Source organism: Pagrus major, chromosome 5, assembly GCF_040436345.1.
Source record: "Pagrus major chromosome 5, Pma_NU_1.0".
In the NCBI taxonomy this organism is placed as follows: Eukaryota; Metazoa; Chordata; class Actinopteri; order Spariformes; family Sparidae; genus Pagrus; species Pagrus major.
In genome coordinates, this window is record NC_133219.1 from 14,028,290 (window position 1) to 14,044,148 (window position 15,859).

Below are 15,859 nucleotides of genomic sequence, written 5' to 3' on the forward strand. Positions count from 1 at the left end.
AAAGAAAACAGATTTAATGTGGGCAACACGTCGTCCCCAAGAATGATGTTGTCTCCCTTTGGCCCATAAGTAATACATCCTACTAGAATGTATCAATACACCATATTCATTTCTTGGCGTAGACCATAAAAATATCCACACTGTGAATAAATGAGTACATGTCCCCAACTCATTTCTTTCTAATAGGGTGCACATCATGGCAGAAAAAAATCACACTTTCCTTGTTACCAGTTTGTTGAACTCAGCGTGTAGACTCTGCACTTATGACCACTAGCTGCTGTAACTATGGCAACAACCACAGAATGACAAAATGTACATTATACGAGCACATTATGGTGCTGAGAAACGAAAGTTTCCTATGACTGAACTACAAAAATTACATACTGAGCAAAGGTGTGTAGTCTTTTTTATCCATCAAATAGGTACAAAGTGGTTTCGAGAACACTGTACAAAGTGATAATAGTTCCGCATGAGCTAAAGACAAGGTTAAATTAAATTAAAACAGCCCATAGATTGAGCTGCCCAGGGGGTGCAGGGACAAAGCACCACCGCAGAGAGCCGGCTTCACTCCCTGGCAGCGCTGCGTCTGACTTGGCCCCATCAAACGCACTGTTAGTGGTAGGTAGGACATTGTGAGGTCCTTACTGCAGCAAAATTCCTTAATGATTATACCATTGTTTAAAGGATCAAAGACCGACTGTCAGAAAAGTGCACCATAATGCAATTGTACTACTCCACTGACAAGCTTTTGTCCTCCAAAAGGCGCGATTCTGCTGCAACACGTAGGGGCGAGCGACTGAAAAAGAAACGTGCACATTCTTCCACATTTTATCTCCTCGCTTCCTTTAACTGATGACCCTCGCTGTTTAGTATTATTTACAGTAGCTGCTTTTTTCAAATGACTGCGTGACACATGGCTGAACTCTGCTGCGTGGACAGAGGTCTAAAATATGAACTCTGTTTACTGAGAGGTTTCCGCACGATTAGAAGTAATTACACTGGCCATTACAGGCAGAGAGCTAGTGTAAATTCAGTATTAAACTCAGATTTACTTGACTGGAGTTAAACCAACAGCAATCAAACAATAGGTTATAGCCTGAAACTGCCAGATAGACTGCACAAACTAGACTTACAATACTGACTTTTGTATCTTAATATAGTCAAGTGCACATCGTCTTTTTTTTTTTTTTTTTTTGAGCTAAGTTAGAATTTTCGGAAAAGAACATTCCTTATCTAATATCATATTATTTCACTGGCAAGGTACAAGAAAATGTTTCACCTCGCTCCTCCAAACACTTCACAGAGTGGCCACATTTAATTCTTTCCATGGCTGCTGCAGAGCTGATGGAGTTATAATGGATACGATTTTATAACTGAATGGCTGTGAAATATCACCTGTAAGGTTTGTGCTTTTAACAAATGTACTTGGTTTTTAAAGGAAGACAAGATAAAATGAAGCAACACCATTAGTTTATTGTTACTACTAATTGGGTCCGAAGGGATTCTCATTAGTGATAGTTAGAGTAAATCAAAGAAATTCACTCCTCATTTGCTCCTAACTGATCAGGTACGTAACAATTCATAAATGGTAAATTATAAGTTAATTAAACAATTTAATAGTTATTTCACTGAATGAAACGCTTTGGGAAATGGGAATTACATTATTTTAAACCGGGGCCTTGTATCTACCTCTTTTGGTATGTAAATAATCCATACTTCAAGTAGATCGCCTCAGCTGGCAGCTGCGATACGGCTGCAATGCATTGAAAGTAATCCTTTGGGGGCAACTCCAGCATCAATGTTACATCCACTCAATGTGCTTGTTTTTGCCACTGACAGACATAAGGGCTGTTATTTTAAGCGTCTTACAGAATTATTTACAGAGATAATTCCTACAGAGATAGGCCAGAAAAACAAATCTCATTCAAGGATAAGTCTCACTCTGCAATCTCTCAAGTGAGCGGCAAAAACAAGCACGAAACTTTGACAGTCGGAGTTGCCCCAAAAGGATTACATTGCAACCGGTGCAGCCATGTTGTGGCTGCCAGCCGCCAAGCTTTTTGGTAATATGAATCCTTTACAAACCAAAACATGTACATATAAGGCCCAGGTTTAAAAAACTGGAATTACATTATTAACTCAGTTTAACTAGTGTTACTATCAGGATTTGTACAAAAAATATCAGGCAGTAGTAAGTTGACAGGTCGTAGAAGCTGTCTGGGTTAATGACTAATGGCCTACAAAGACACATCTGCCAAAATAAAAGTCCTCCACCTCACATTAACTCATGGCACTAATAATAAGCAGCAGCAGCTCTCAGACACACATTTCCACTCTCTTCACATTAGAGTCTTTAAACATACTGTAGAGTCTTAATGTGGCAAATGTTTGAAGGTAGGTTTGGTTAATAAGTACCTCACATAGTCAGTGGAAAGGTCTCAACCTTTGAAAATGAAGTGGGAACATTTATTTTGGGAAGGAGCTCAGTGCTATCAGCCAGCCACTTTCTTTTTATTATTCTGAAAAGCACATGCTAATGTCTGACGTTTTAACTCGAACATGCAAATAATGCAGTCCACATTAGCTTTGGCCATTAGCTAGTACACTGAAGGTTCTGAAAACACATTTGTAGAGCGAAGATGCTTAAATATGCGTCATTTGAACAACATTTGCCACATTTTCAAAATGCTGGAGCAAGGTGAGACGGTGCATTACTGTTGCAAATTTTGCCAAAACTGTATCAGTTTAGTTTTATGGAGAGAACATAACTAAATAATGTAGAAGGAAGCACTTCAGAGACGAATGGGAGCTGTGTGTCATAGAAAAAGCCAAAATCCTGAGAAGAATATCCCCAGAAACTATTCCGGGATAAAGACAGACAGATATGGAAGTAATGAAGAGAGACAGCGAGCGGAGGAAAAAAAGAGGAGCAGCTAAAGGAAGGAAAGGGGAGGAGGGGGGTGAGAGAGTGATGGGCAGATGGCGACAGAGGGGACGGACCATTCCCTCGCCCTCGTGCAGTCATTTCTCTGTGTTGGCTCCTTCCCTCTACATTGCACACCGGGGGCTGACAACAGGTGGTCTTATCATTACTGTAAGACTCATAACCCTCACTCAAACAGCTTGTGCCTGTGTTGCGCGTGATGGCGTGTGTGTGTATGTGTGTGCGCGCATCTAATAACTGCTCATTACGGCGGTATATCAGATAACAATCCCCAAACCGCCGCGGGCTGCTCGCTACACATTCATTGGACTGCTGTAATTGTATTGATTGCAATATGGACCAATTATTGAGGGAGCAAAGCAAAACCAGATTGAGCCTCTGAGGCTTTCCTCGTCTCTGTTTGTGTAAGTGTCAGGTCAAGTCAAGGGTATTTATAGGGTCCTTTTAACACAGGTTTGCCCCAGAGTGTGAGGCGGAAAAACAAGACACCCAAATTAAAACAAGGACAGTAAAAACATGATCTAATAAGTGCATCATAAACTCTGAGATACGTGGCCAAAGACTGTGTGTGAGAGTTCCCGAATACTCCCACATACTCACAGTGTTTTGTGCTGATAGAAGTGAAATGCTGAAGCCAATAGCCCCACATATTATGATCTTAATATCTGGCAGCTGACTCACACTGTAACCATTTGAGGCTTTTAGCAACAGCAAATAACCTCCAAATAAAGTAATACCTTTGAAAAATGAGAGGAAACATTTGAACTGAGTCCAGAATATATAAAAACTGATGATGTAAAAATGCCTTTCCTAAATTAAATTATAAGAAGATTCTTTATGGCAATGTCATTCTGAAGTGTTATCATCTTGTGTCATGTCATGGTTTATTTAAATATGATACACAATCATACATCAATTAATAATACTTAGTAAAACAATTAAAATTGAGTGGGAATAGAAACAAAGCTTTAGACTTTTCCTTTCTTCCTGGTTAAAAAGCAGAAATGCTTTTTAGTTTTGTGTGGAGAGTTAGCAACTTAAAACACTGATGGCTAAATACAACAAGCACCAGACTCCATACAGCCCTACATGGTTTACTATGGTTGAAAAAAAGAAAAACGCCATAACGCTTTGGTTTGTGGTTTAACCCGCTCCAAAAACACTCTATTAAACCCAAAAACTGCTCTTGGGTCAAAGCAAAAGCAAGGTTGTTTTCTGGAGGTCTCTTAGCTGACAGCAGCAATTAATACATTTTATTATACTTCTGACCCTTCAAGGAGGACAATTTAATATATTTAGAGAAGGTATTAAATTGCTTGAAGGTTCAAACATTATTAGCTTCTACAACAGCCAAAGATTTAATAACAGAAGTACGGGCCAGACCAATAAAATCCTAAACAACTTGTATGACTCAGTCGACTTTATTATGGCATTATTTGGTTCTTTGATTATCCGCCAGCATTTCTCTCTCTCTCTCTCTCTCTCTCTCTCTCTCTGTGTGTGTGTGTGTCTTCTCAAATGTCCTTGAGTCCGAAATTAGCAAAAAAGAATAAAATAAGTCTGTCTGAAAGTTAATAGGCAGCAAGGAAGAGTTGCAGAGGCAGAGATTCTTCTTCTCTCTCCTTTCCTGCTTATCCAAGCTGAACCTCTGCAATATTTAAGCTTTTCTATAATAATTATATCACAGTTAATATCATAATTGAATGCTGTGTATTTAAATTAAAGCATTTGAAATGTGTTTATCTCCGTGTGGAGGAGATGGAGCTCTTTGTTCTTGAACTGTCCATCATGAAGCTCTGTGATATTAAATCTCATCTGTTATCATTTAATTTCTTACATTTTTACCAAAGCCTTTCAGAATGTGTGGGTGTTTCCACCGACTGTTAGTCAGTCAGTGTTGTGAATATAATTATTTTTCTTGAAAACCTTCCTTCCCAATATTGAACTTAATTTTAATCCCCTTAAGTCCACCTTTGAAGAGTGTGTGAGTTTGTGTGTGTCTTCATGCGTGCTGACGTGTGTGTTACCTGTGGCCGTAGCTGTTTGCTGATGTCGTTGGGGTCCAGGGCGAACAACGCCTCCCGTGCGCCTACGTACAAAACCCTCTCGTGGTCGGACAGCGTCAGCATGCTGTAGTTGAAGACTCCCTGGACGCTGAACCTCGCCATGCTGTCCAGCACATCTGGAAAAACACACACAGATGCATCGTTACATCACTGACAATAAAAAACTGCAGAAATAGTTCATCTTTCCTGTCAGCTGATCTGCTGACAGATGACTTAATAAAACCCGAGAAGAACATTTCACACCTTCCTTGTTGAATTGTTGATGTCTCAGCTTTTTCACACCACCGAGCCTCGCCCACTCCACCACCTATAGCTTAATGTCATGCGTTCTGCCGGCGCTGTGCATGCGGCATCTCACCCTCATCTTTGCTTTTCACAAGGAGCTGTGTGTGTGTTGTCTCACACAACTTTCAGATGCCACCACACGGAGTCACATTCTCTGAGAGCTCTGCCACATTTTAACCCTGCAGCCAGATAACCCGCTTTGACTCTCAGCTAATGTGCTCATCAAGGTTTCTGCAATCCATTACCTGGTTCCTACCTGCACTTAATCCTTAAAAAATTCATAATAAGAAAAGGCTGTGTAGTGTGAAAGATGTTGCTCAACGAGACAAACCCAACATAAAATTGCCACAGTTCTTGAAATCCCCTCAACTCTTTACAGCATTTTAGCATCTTTTAGCTCTTGTTTTGGTTTTATGGCTCGCAATTTTACCGTTTTTATATTTATGGTTTCGCTTGCAAAAATGGCTGTTAGCTTGTTAGTGTCTCCCAATCCAGCAGCTATTCAACCACCCGCCCTCTCATTCCATTTAAGTGGATACAAGATTCAATTTGAAACCATTTACACCTCCGCTATGTCCTCGACTACTTGAGGAAAGTACCACACAATAACCCTCAATTTATACACGCTGAGAAACAACAGTCCAACACTTCAAGTGAACAAAGATGGGCAAAATAACAAAAATGTGAAGGTAACTGAAGTTATGAAAAACCCCCCCCCAGCTCTAAGAGAACTCATCAGGTCCTAATAAGTTTGCAGAAACTAACCGCAGTATCAAGCTTCAAGATCAGCAGGATTCCTGCAGGATGAAACTCAGCTTCACAAGCTCTGTATTTACTCTAAGTCTTCAGGGCGAGTCTGATAAGTTCCAGATCTGCATGTCAGAAGAGAGATAAGGTGGTCGTCTATTTAGAAAAGCTGTGCAAACAAACAAGAAGCAGTGATTCCTTTTTGCTCTCCCAGCCCTCATTTTGATGAAGAGTGCAGCACCCATTACAGCCAGCAGCTATGAATCCAACAGCGGAGTGAAAGCAGCGTTGAGAGCTTTTAAAGTAGTGGTGGTAGTGATGAATACAGATGATACCACCTTAGGACTGATAGAAATGGGTGCCCGTCTGCACAATCTGCAGAATCACAATCTTTTCATCTATAAAAGAAACTAACCTCCAACAGCTTCAATCAGCCGCCGCTTTAATGCGAGTTTTAAAAGTGAGTTTGTTATCGAGCCAGATGCCAGGAGGTTTGTATTCATACACATGTTCAATACAAATACCATTAGGAAGGGTAATTTTCAAATTGAGAAAAGCGGCTAATCTTGTTTTGGAAAACAACCTAAATTGTGTTTTGCCTTTTAGACTAAGATTGTTAAAAGCCTGATACACTCAGCAGAGCAGCATTAAGAGCTGCAGCTTAATCTAGGCTAGACAGAGAGGGCACCTATATACACACAACAATGCAGGGATTTAGAGTTGGACTGAGAGGCATTATCACAAATGAAAAATGAGACGCGAGTGACAACGTGGGCCGAATGCAGAGCTTAAACTTGCTTATAATGGGAGTAAATCTGCAGGTGTGATTAGATTGTTCATTATCCGGGCTGAACATCCATGCGAATCGCATTTTAATACACGTCCTAAACAAGGCCTTTTCCTCTGATTAGGCTATCACTCAGAGTATTAATGGAATATTAGCCTCCTTGTAAAGGCAGTCGTTGATCAAATAGCTGAATCGATGCGTTTCGTCCAGGGACTGTCTCATTTGTTTAAGGACTGCACATATTTTTGGATTGCTTCTCATTCTGCTGCTCGCGGGCCGACACAAACAATCTGACAAGGATTATGAGAAAAATCACAAAATGTTCCCTCCACGCTCCCATCTGGTGGGTTTGCTGCAAAACCAGAGCCGACTTTTTTCATCAAAATTTTAAAAAGATGCACCCACTGTTTTTTACTGTTCGCCCGCTCTCTCTCTCTCTCACACACACGCACACGCATACACACACTGCTCAAATCCCCTGACTAGCATACAGACAAACTAGTGGTGCAGAGAAGATGAGAAAGCAAGACAGAGACAGGAGGAACGAGAGAAAGGATGGTGTTTAGTTTTCATTATCCACACTCTTGTTGCTTGTAGTGTCACCTTGTTCTCCCTCTCCTCCCCGCTCACCCACTTTATCTGGGCTGATAGAACGTGTGCAGAACGCGAGGCATCGACAGCCCGCGCCACACATAAGGCGATCGCATAAATTAAATATTCCCTTTTTTGTTTTCCACAGCATGAATATTTCCACTCCTTTCACCGTTTTTCCCGACTGAAAATAGCAGCTGAAATCCAGGGAGGGAACAGCAGGAACTAGTGTGATTTATGGTGTGACTAACTGCTCATGTGATGCTGTGGCCTAGTTGGGACTAAATAGACTTATATACATGGAGCAGGCTGTACTGGATGAATGTGTGTGGGAGTGAAACGAAAGACAGGAGGGTTAGAAAAGTGAGGGCTTGTTACTTAAAGCTTGATGCAGTCACTGTTTAAGTGATAGGACGCCCTTGATGTCTGAGCTGTTTTTAAGGTCATGTTTTGCTCTTGACAGACATGAGGTGATCCTTTTCTATACCTGCTGCACATGTAGCGATGCTTTTCACCTTCACAGACAGTTAAGTTCCTTTCGTCTGAGGGAAATCACATCAAAAGCACCAAAGGTGGAGAGAGAAAACAAGAAAATAAGCTTGACTTTTAACACAAATGAAAAGTCCTGAAAGTGCTCAGAATAATTGAAAGTAAGGTGGCATCACAGAAACCTTCATCTGCTGATAAAGACGTGTGGTGTGGTCTAAAGCTCCAGTACAAGCTAGTGAGGGGACCCTCCACAGTTTTAGATGTTATTTTATCCCATCTGATTTTTTTTAAATCAGCCTTTTATTCATATTATTCATATAATTTACAAGCAAGGTCGCATAAAAATCAGCTTTTATCTCACATGTATCATTCAGTAAGAGACTCCTAACAGCACAGCTTTATATTTGTGACCAGCGACAACATTTACTGCCACGTGACACAAAAATGTGCCCATCTGACGCAGTGAGAGCAAAAGCTGATTATCTACTAATTCACTAAATGTGAAACCATAAGCTCAGGTGTTTTGTTGCTTCAAATAAATGATTATTTCTTTTCATACCTGCTGCAGACCAAGTGATTTCATTTCTAAAGAAAACAATATTATTGCTTTCAACTGAGTGCAAAACACTAATGAAGTGGCAAATGTAGACGAACGGGGTGCCAGAATCAAGGTAAACAAGAATCATTAGTATAATTATTCTGCATCCCGTGACATTTTTGAAAGGCTCCCCAAAGTTGTTATTATTTATTTATTTTTCTATTTTTCTCTTCTCACACTCTTTTATTCTACAGTATGTACAAAAGTAGGCATTTATGTCTATAAAGAAAAAAGAACATTAAGTGAGTTGAGCCTTAAACTGCACCACCAGCCCCATTGTGAATAGACTGTAAGAACAGCTGGTTTTGTCACCACAACACAGCTGGAGATGTCTCGACTTCATGTCAAAAATATCAGTTTTTTTGTCGCCACACACAGCTGGAGATGTCCCGACTTCCCGCCCCAAATATACTGTTTTTATTGCCACAAACACAGCTACAAACTTTTCCCTGAGGCCTTCTTAAAAATATAGTGGTGTTGAACTTACAAATGATGAATATGGTACAGGTGCGACTGGTTTTTAGTCCACCAGCAGTCACATGAAGCAAATATATCTTGTTAGCCCTGAATATATGTTTTGTTTTATTTTTTTGAAGAGAAGGACCTGGCAGTAGTAGGAAAAGCTGATATAATTCACAAGTATTTATTCATCTACTTCACATTTTACTATATTCATGCATAAGGATATCCACTGTTGTTGTTGTTTGTTGACTCTAGATTAGTGCTAAAAAAGCACTGTTGTGGCCAACAAGCTCCAATGTGTGTGCGGATGTGTGTTAAACTGTAAACATGCGGCCAACGTCATAGAAAACACGGCCAGTCAAAAGTTAAAAAAAAGCCTGAGAGGTGACATGCTGTCAGAGGCAGAGCACAGCAGGATGCAAGGAGAGGAATAGAAGAGAGGAGGGAATGAGTAACCAAAGGAAGGAAGGAGGGTAAGTACTGAAGTCAGCTTATTATCTGAAGAGCAGCGGTGTATAAACATCGGAGGGTATGTACGGATGAGGGAGCCTGATGAGAGTGACTGAAGGGAGGGAGAGAGAGAGAGAGAGGGGGAGAGAGAGCGAGAGAGAGAGAGGGAGAGAGAGAGAGAGAGGGAGAGAGAGAGAGAGAGAGAGAGAGAGAGAGAGAGAGTTGGCATCCTCAGGGGAGAACTGAGCACATCTGCTGTGTTCCACACAGCCAGGCAAAAAAGCTCCAGAGCTGACACACTTCTACAGAGTTACACACACACACACACACACACACACACACACACACACACACACACACACACACACACACACACACACACACACACACAAGCTCGCACTAGTGTTGAGGTACGTGGTGGCTGAACACGCAAATCAGTGCACGTCTGTATATTCTCGGTGTGTTTATGTGTTCAAAGTTTATGTGTAAAAGACACACTGCATCAGCACAAACAAACAGACACACACACACACTCACACACACACACACACACACACACACACACACACACACACACACACACACACACACACACACACACACACACACACACACACACACACACACACACACACACTCGCACTGGCAGAGTCCTGAATGCTTCTCCAGGGTACCTGCTCAGTGACTTGAACGTCTCTCCACCAACAGAGGGAAAGTTTTGCTCCGAGTGGCTTGTTTGAAGTGATCAGCGGCTCTGTCATTAAGAGGCGATACGGGCAGACGCACTTACCATCTGCAACCACACTGTGGCAGCCCTGAGGCTACCTGCTGTGTGATGGCTGTATGCACAAACACACACACCACACACACACGCACCTGTGGTTCAATGTGTGTGTGTTTTATTGTGCGAGTTCAAATTTATGCAAACAGCATCTGAAAGTTTAGGACTTTTTTGATGTTTTTATAGCTGGGGAGAAAAAAGAAGGAATCTGCTGTTCTGATAACGATTGAGCAGAAACAACAACAACAACAACAACAACAACATGTTAAGATCCACAAATTCCAAAGCACAAGGAAACTACCTTTGTGCTTTGTATATGGCAATGCCACTGTTTGCTTACTGTATGTAAGACATTTGAAAAGTGTTTCGAGCTTTCAGGTGGATTTGTTTGGATTGTTCTGAGAGTTTTCCAACACTTTAAGGACCTGTTGAGTGTGTGTATAAAAGGCGGTTTGAGTTAAATTACAAGGCCTTTGATGCTTGGAGACAACAGTTTGCAGGGAACAGAAGAAAAGGAAGAATATAAATAAAAGAGTGCAAATTAAAAATGGAGGGCAGAGACGAGGGGAGGCATAATGAGTCCAACAGATGACGGCAGAAATACAAACATTAGGGCAAAAATAGAACGGCAGGGTACAGAGGGAGAGTACAAAAGATAAACAACTCAGAGGGCCTGACCGAGGTCAGTACCAGTGGAAACAGAGGTGATCAGAGATCACTGCACTACAAGACCTCTTTATTGGCTCTGTGTGTGTTTGTCGTTAGATGGGTGTTAGACTGTGATAGGAGGGGTAATAAAAATAGACAAAGACAGTATGACAGCCTTTTAGATCTGCGTGTGTGTGGGTGGATTATACAATACATGACATTTAAAGACAGAGATGTTGGACAGAAGAAAACTTTAAGAAAACAAAAACAGGTTTACAGCCATTTTTTATGTACCATTCTGGAGTGAATACTGGGAATGCATCATAATAAGTGACAGTAAACTGATTAATTCGCATTAGTATGAATACATGATCGTGCCGGAGCTGTACATTTGCTCATTTTAGCTCATTAGCTAGACTTATGGCTACTTGACAAATCCCTCTGACCATTTTACAAAGCACATCATATGTTTTAAAACTCTTTCCAGGTAGTTACAGGTTCTCTGTGATGGTTTCCAGAGAATGAGAATTCATTGGAAGAGAATTCACTTCTGCAAATATTTGTAGAAGTGAAACATGTTCGAGAAGATATCACAGAGAACCTGTAACTGCTTCGAAGGAATCTGCAAATATTTTCAGAAGTGAAACATTCCTGAGAAAACATAACAGAGAACCTGTAACTTCCTGACTTTTCAGTTTTTAGGTACTCAATACATACTAGTAGCAGGTGGAGAATAACAAAACCTGCTTACCAGCACCTCTAAAGCTCGCTAATTAACATGTAATATCTAATCTGTTTAATCTGCACAAAAACTACAGTGTAAAAACAACATGTTTTGGGATAGCTAAGCTAACAGGCTGCTGATAGTAGCTTCATATTTAGTGCACAAACTTAAGAGTGGTCAATCTTCTCATTTAACTCTCAACTGATGAAAATAAATAATCTTATATTGCTTTAACCCTTAAAGACCTCGACAGCTGCCACTGGCTAAAATAGCTATTCTACATGTTTAAGAACTTTTGAACCACTTATGCTTCCCTTCTGCTTTAACTCTCATGTAAAGCAGAGTTTATTAGCTTTTTAGTGGCGATCAGGGTCTCCGTGGTGAACGTGATTACGCAAGATATTCAACAGCATTGATTTGTATTATTATAATAAAAGGCTGTAACTTGCTTAGGAAAGGTCAGATGTAGACACAAATTCACAAGGAAGTCTAAAACATCTTTTAAATTAATAATAATTATGAAAAAATAAACTTCCTGTGGTCTTGTCTGAGCTCACAGTATCAAAAAACACATTTAAAGGGCATTTCTTCTTTAATTCTGGTAAACTAATCCATTCTCCGACAAAGCAAATGTAAAATATGGACTTTAAATGAGCCGGACTGAAACTTAATGTTCTCCTGAATCAAATGATGTGTGGCACTTGATGGTGACGGCTAGAATAGGGCATGAAAAACAAAATAAATATGGGAGAGTCCAAATATTGTTCCAGATTTTTTAGGGTAAAGAAAAAACTTTAAATTAGTGTCAGAATTAATTTCACAAACGCAAATGTAAAAATGCATCTATGATGATGATGATGATGACATGTTGGCAGTTTTTTTCTGTTAGAAAATGCTAAGTCAATGCTAACAAATGCTAACCTGTATAAACCTTTGGATGGTTAATTCTAACAAATCCTCATATTATGCCATCAAATTCGCCTCATTTGTATGTATAATCTTCGTCAAGTGGTTGTTATGGCTGTTGGACAAATGTAGAGCAGTAAAAAAGTACAATGTCCCCCTCTGAGATGGATGGTGTTGAGGTAAAAGGTAGCATGAAATGGAGGCATTGTGAAAAGGACTATTTGAAACAACTTCCTATTTGGCTCATGACAGGAAGCTGCAACATCTGAGACTTGAGAGCTGGTATAGCTACCGCCTGAAACTACCAATTTCGCATTAGCCGTCTCGCATTGATTTTTTAGTTTATACTTGTTGTATGTCTTGTGCATTTGATGTTTCGCAGGCTGACTGTTTGAGTGTCGGGTGGCGGAGTGTCCTTGAGTGCACCACCAGGGAGAGTTTTCACTCGGTCCCTGAGCACATTACAACTGCAGTAGCCTGCAGCGATAATCCAGCTTCAGACAAAACATTATCGAGAGGATGATTCAGTGGCACAAACTATAATACAAGCACAGCGTTAATGAAAAGCATAATGTGAATTTGTTTCGTTTCTCACAATAAAAGGTGGCAGCTCGGCAGCCGACGCTCGTGTGCTGAATGTGTTTTGCTTCTTGGAATTCAACACAAAGGACAAAACAAAATGTTTAGTTTGATGGATTAGTCATTATCAGCTAGTTTCAAGGCAGAACGAGATATTTTCATAGAGTACTGAAATGAAGTGAAACGAGGAGGATATGATTCTTTGAAAGTGGTAAACAGTAATGTAGAAATATGCACCAACACCCTTATGCCACTTTATTGTTAAGCCTTTTGTTATTACTGAAAAGCTGTTTGCTTTATGGTGACATTAAGTAGCGCGACTCCATGGAAACTGTCCCTATGTGCCTTTGTCTGTGCTTCATGTACGCGTGTGCACGCTTCATTGTAGGGCATGTCAGGGTCATGTCACTGCTGTAACGTCCAGCCCAGCCCATCAGCTCGAAGCCAGACCAAACAGAACTCCCATGCGTGGTGGAGAAGAAGGGGGGGGGGGACGCCTGTTGCTTTCACGGCCGGCTGGAAAGGTCTCGATCCGGGCCCTCGCCTCTGTAATCTGCCTCCATCAGCCTTCCAGCGGAGCTCCACGCAGCCTCCCTCTCCCTGTCTGCTATAAATACATCCAGCCTCTGCTTATAGCTTCTAACCGCCGAGCCACTCACACACCAAACTATGATTAAAGGCCTATTTTGGGGAGAGCTTTGAAGCAGCGACAAACACCGAATGAGAGGCAGAGACAGACAGACACAGAGGAGGGAGAGACGCTGCGCAGCACCCACACAAACAGGCAGATATACACGAGCATGCACAGAGCGTCGTCAGACCTTCATCTGAGCAGGTACCCCTCTTTGAAGGAAAAAAACAATACAGCGCACACAAAGCCACACACACTCCCCCGTGGATGCTCAGGATTTGTCTGTTGAACAGACGACAAGTTCACAGGAGAGTCAGGTGTACGACAGAATGAGAGCATGGAGGAGGGAGATATTCGTGCTTTTGATAGCTATATCGACAAAAATGTGTTTTGTCAATTGTTTACTTTATCATAGATTATATGTTACCGCAAACTAATAGACTCATAGGAATATTAGATTGTACTTGTTTGTGATTGAATCCACATGAAACAAAGAATAATGGCATGCACATTGATGAATACATAATAAAAGTACATGTTTTTAAGCCGAATAATTATTTGTCTCAGCGTGGCTTAAACGTGTAAGCCCTTTTTTTTGTCGGTTATGGTTCATTTGCATCTCCTCTGCTGATTTACCGTCATTGTTTTCCCCCCCAAAAAAACAGTCTGAGCAAAAGCGCGATTGAACTCAACAGAATTGGACGATGAGATGAAGGGATGGGAGGCTGGGAGGAGAGGAAGTGGTAAAAGTGGATTAACACAACAGCGGATCAAGTGAGCCCAGGGTTCTCGAAGGGGGGTGAAGGCAGCAGATGAAAGCAGGAGGGGGGGGGGGGTTAACACAGCCAAGCTCGGTGGGGGGTCGCCATTGCAATCCACAACAAGCAGAACAAATCAAGAGCTGGTTGAGGGTTTTTTTTTCCATTCCAGCGTCATGGTTCAGCATGTATGACTGGTACAGCAGCTGGAGAGAGTTAGGCCTCTCTCTACAACTTTGTGGTGATGACACACAGACGCCCACAAAGGGAGATAGAGGGGAGCCTGTGAGAATCAACGGGTGCAGCATGGCACTGCTAGAGTTTGGCATTTGACTCACTGAATGTTTTATATGACTACAATTACAAGTATTTGATGATTCACAAGACCGGGAAATCTAGTTCCAATGAAAAGCCATTGAGACTCTGAAACACTACTCTCAAACCCATCTTAATAACATCCTCACACTCCTCCTCACTTTGGATGTTTGTATGGAAGTCTGTCAAAAAGTCAGAGTGAAATAGACCCATTTGCTGCTCAAACAATCTGTGGAGGCAAACACAGCTATGTGAGGTACAACATGTGGTCCAGTCCATTCACAAAGCTCAGAGAGCTACTTCCTTTCTCCATAAATGGTCTGTGCAGGGGTATCACATGGATATTTATTGCCGGTTCATTCACACAACTTACTTTTAGTGTTTTCTGATAATAACAAATGCTGAATTCAAACCCCCAAACTCATCGTTATGCACATTTATTGTATCCAAATATGCTGCATTTACATGATCATGGACATCTCAAGGCAGAACACTTCTGATGACATCAAATCAAGAACTAGATTAAATGATAGAATAATCTATTCTATAAAATGACATTGAAAAATGCATAAAAACGGCCATCACAAACTCTCCAGTTCACTACATTCGACAACCCAAATATGTTCAATTTACAATCAAATTAGACTGTGGGGCTCAGTGAATCCTCACATTTGAGATCCACGAGCCGGTAAATGTTAAATGACTTCAACAGCTAATTGACTTTGAAAACTGTTGAGGATGATTTTCTTGAAGCACTGAATCAAACCAGCCTTTCCTCATCAGAAACACTACCTTTTAAATTGACTGTACAAGCTGCTTATTAAGACTCATAATTACTTTTAATGTCAGGTGCCGACCTCTAGTGGCCATAATAGTCATTATAGCAGCAAAGGAGGAAGTCAGGTGACGGCATAAAGAGTCTATATAGGGAGGAGGAGAAAATAATTTGCCTAAAGCATTTACTTTAAGTACATTAATTACATATAAATCTTCCATCTAATTCTATTTCATTAATTCAATGTAAAGTGTCACACTGAATGCAAAGTCCTTCTATCATGTTGAGTCATTGTGTACACATTAATTACATTACAGGAGACA

At 40.9% G+C, this 15,859-nt stretch overlaps 1 protein-coding gene across 1 annotated transcript in view; it reads right to left on the minus strand.

Annotated features, from left to right (window-relative positions):
• Positions 1-15,859, minus strand: part of sema4c (sema domain, immunoglobulin domain (Ig), transmembrane domain (TM) and short cytoplasmic domain, (semaphorin) 4C) — a 98,601-nt gene that overhangs the window by 26,367 nt on the left and 56,375 nt on the right. Inside the window, exon 4 of the mRNA XM_073467212.1 lies at positions 4,972-5,126. Coding sequence (XP_073323313.1) covers positions 4,972-5,126 — 155 coding nt within the window. The remainder of the gene's footprint in view (positions 1-4,971; positions 5,127-15,859) is intronic.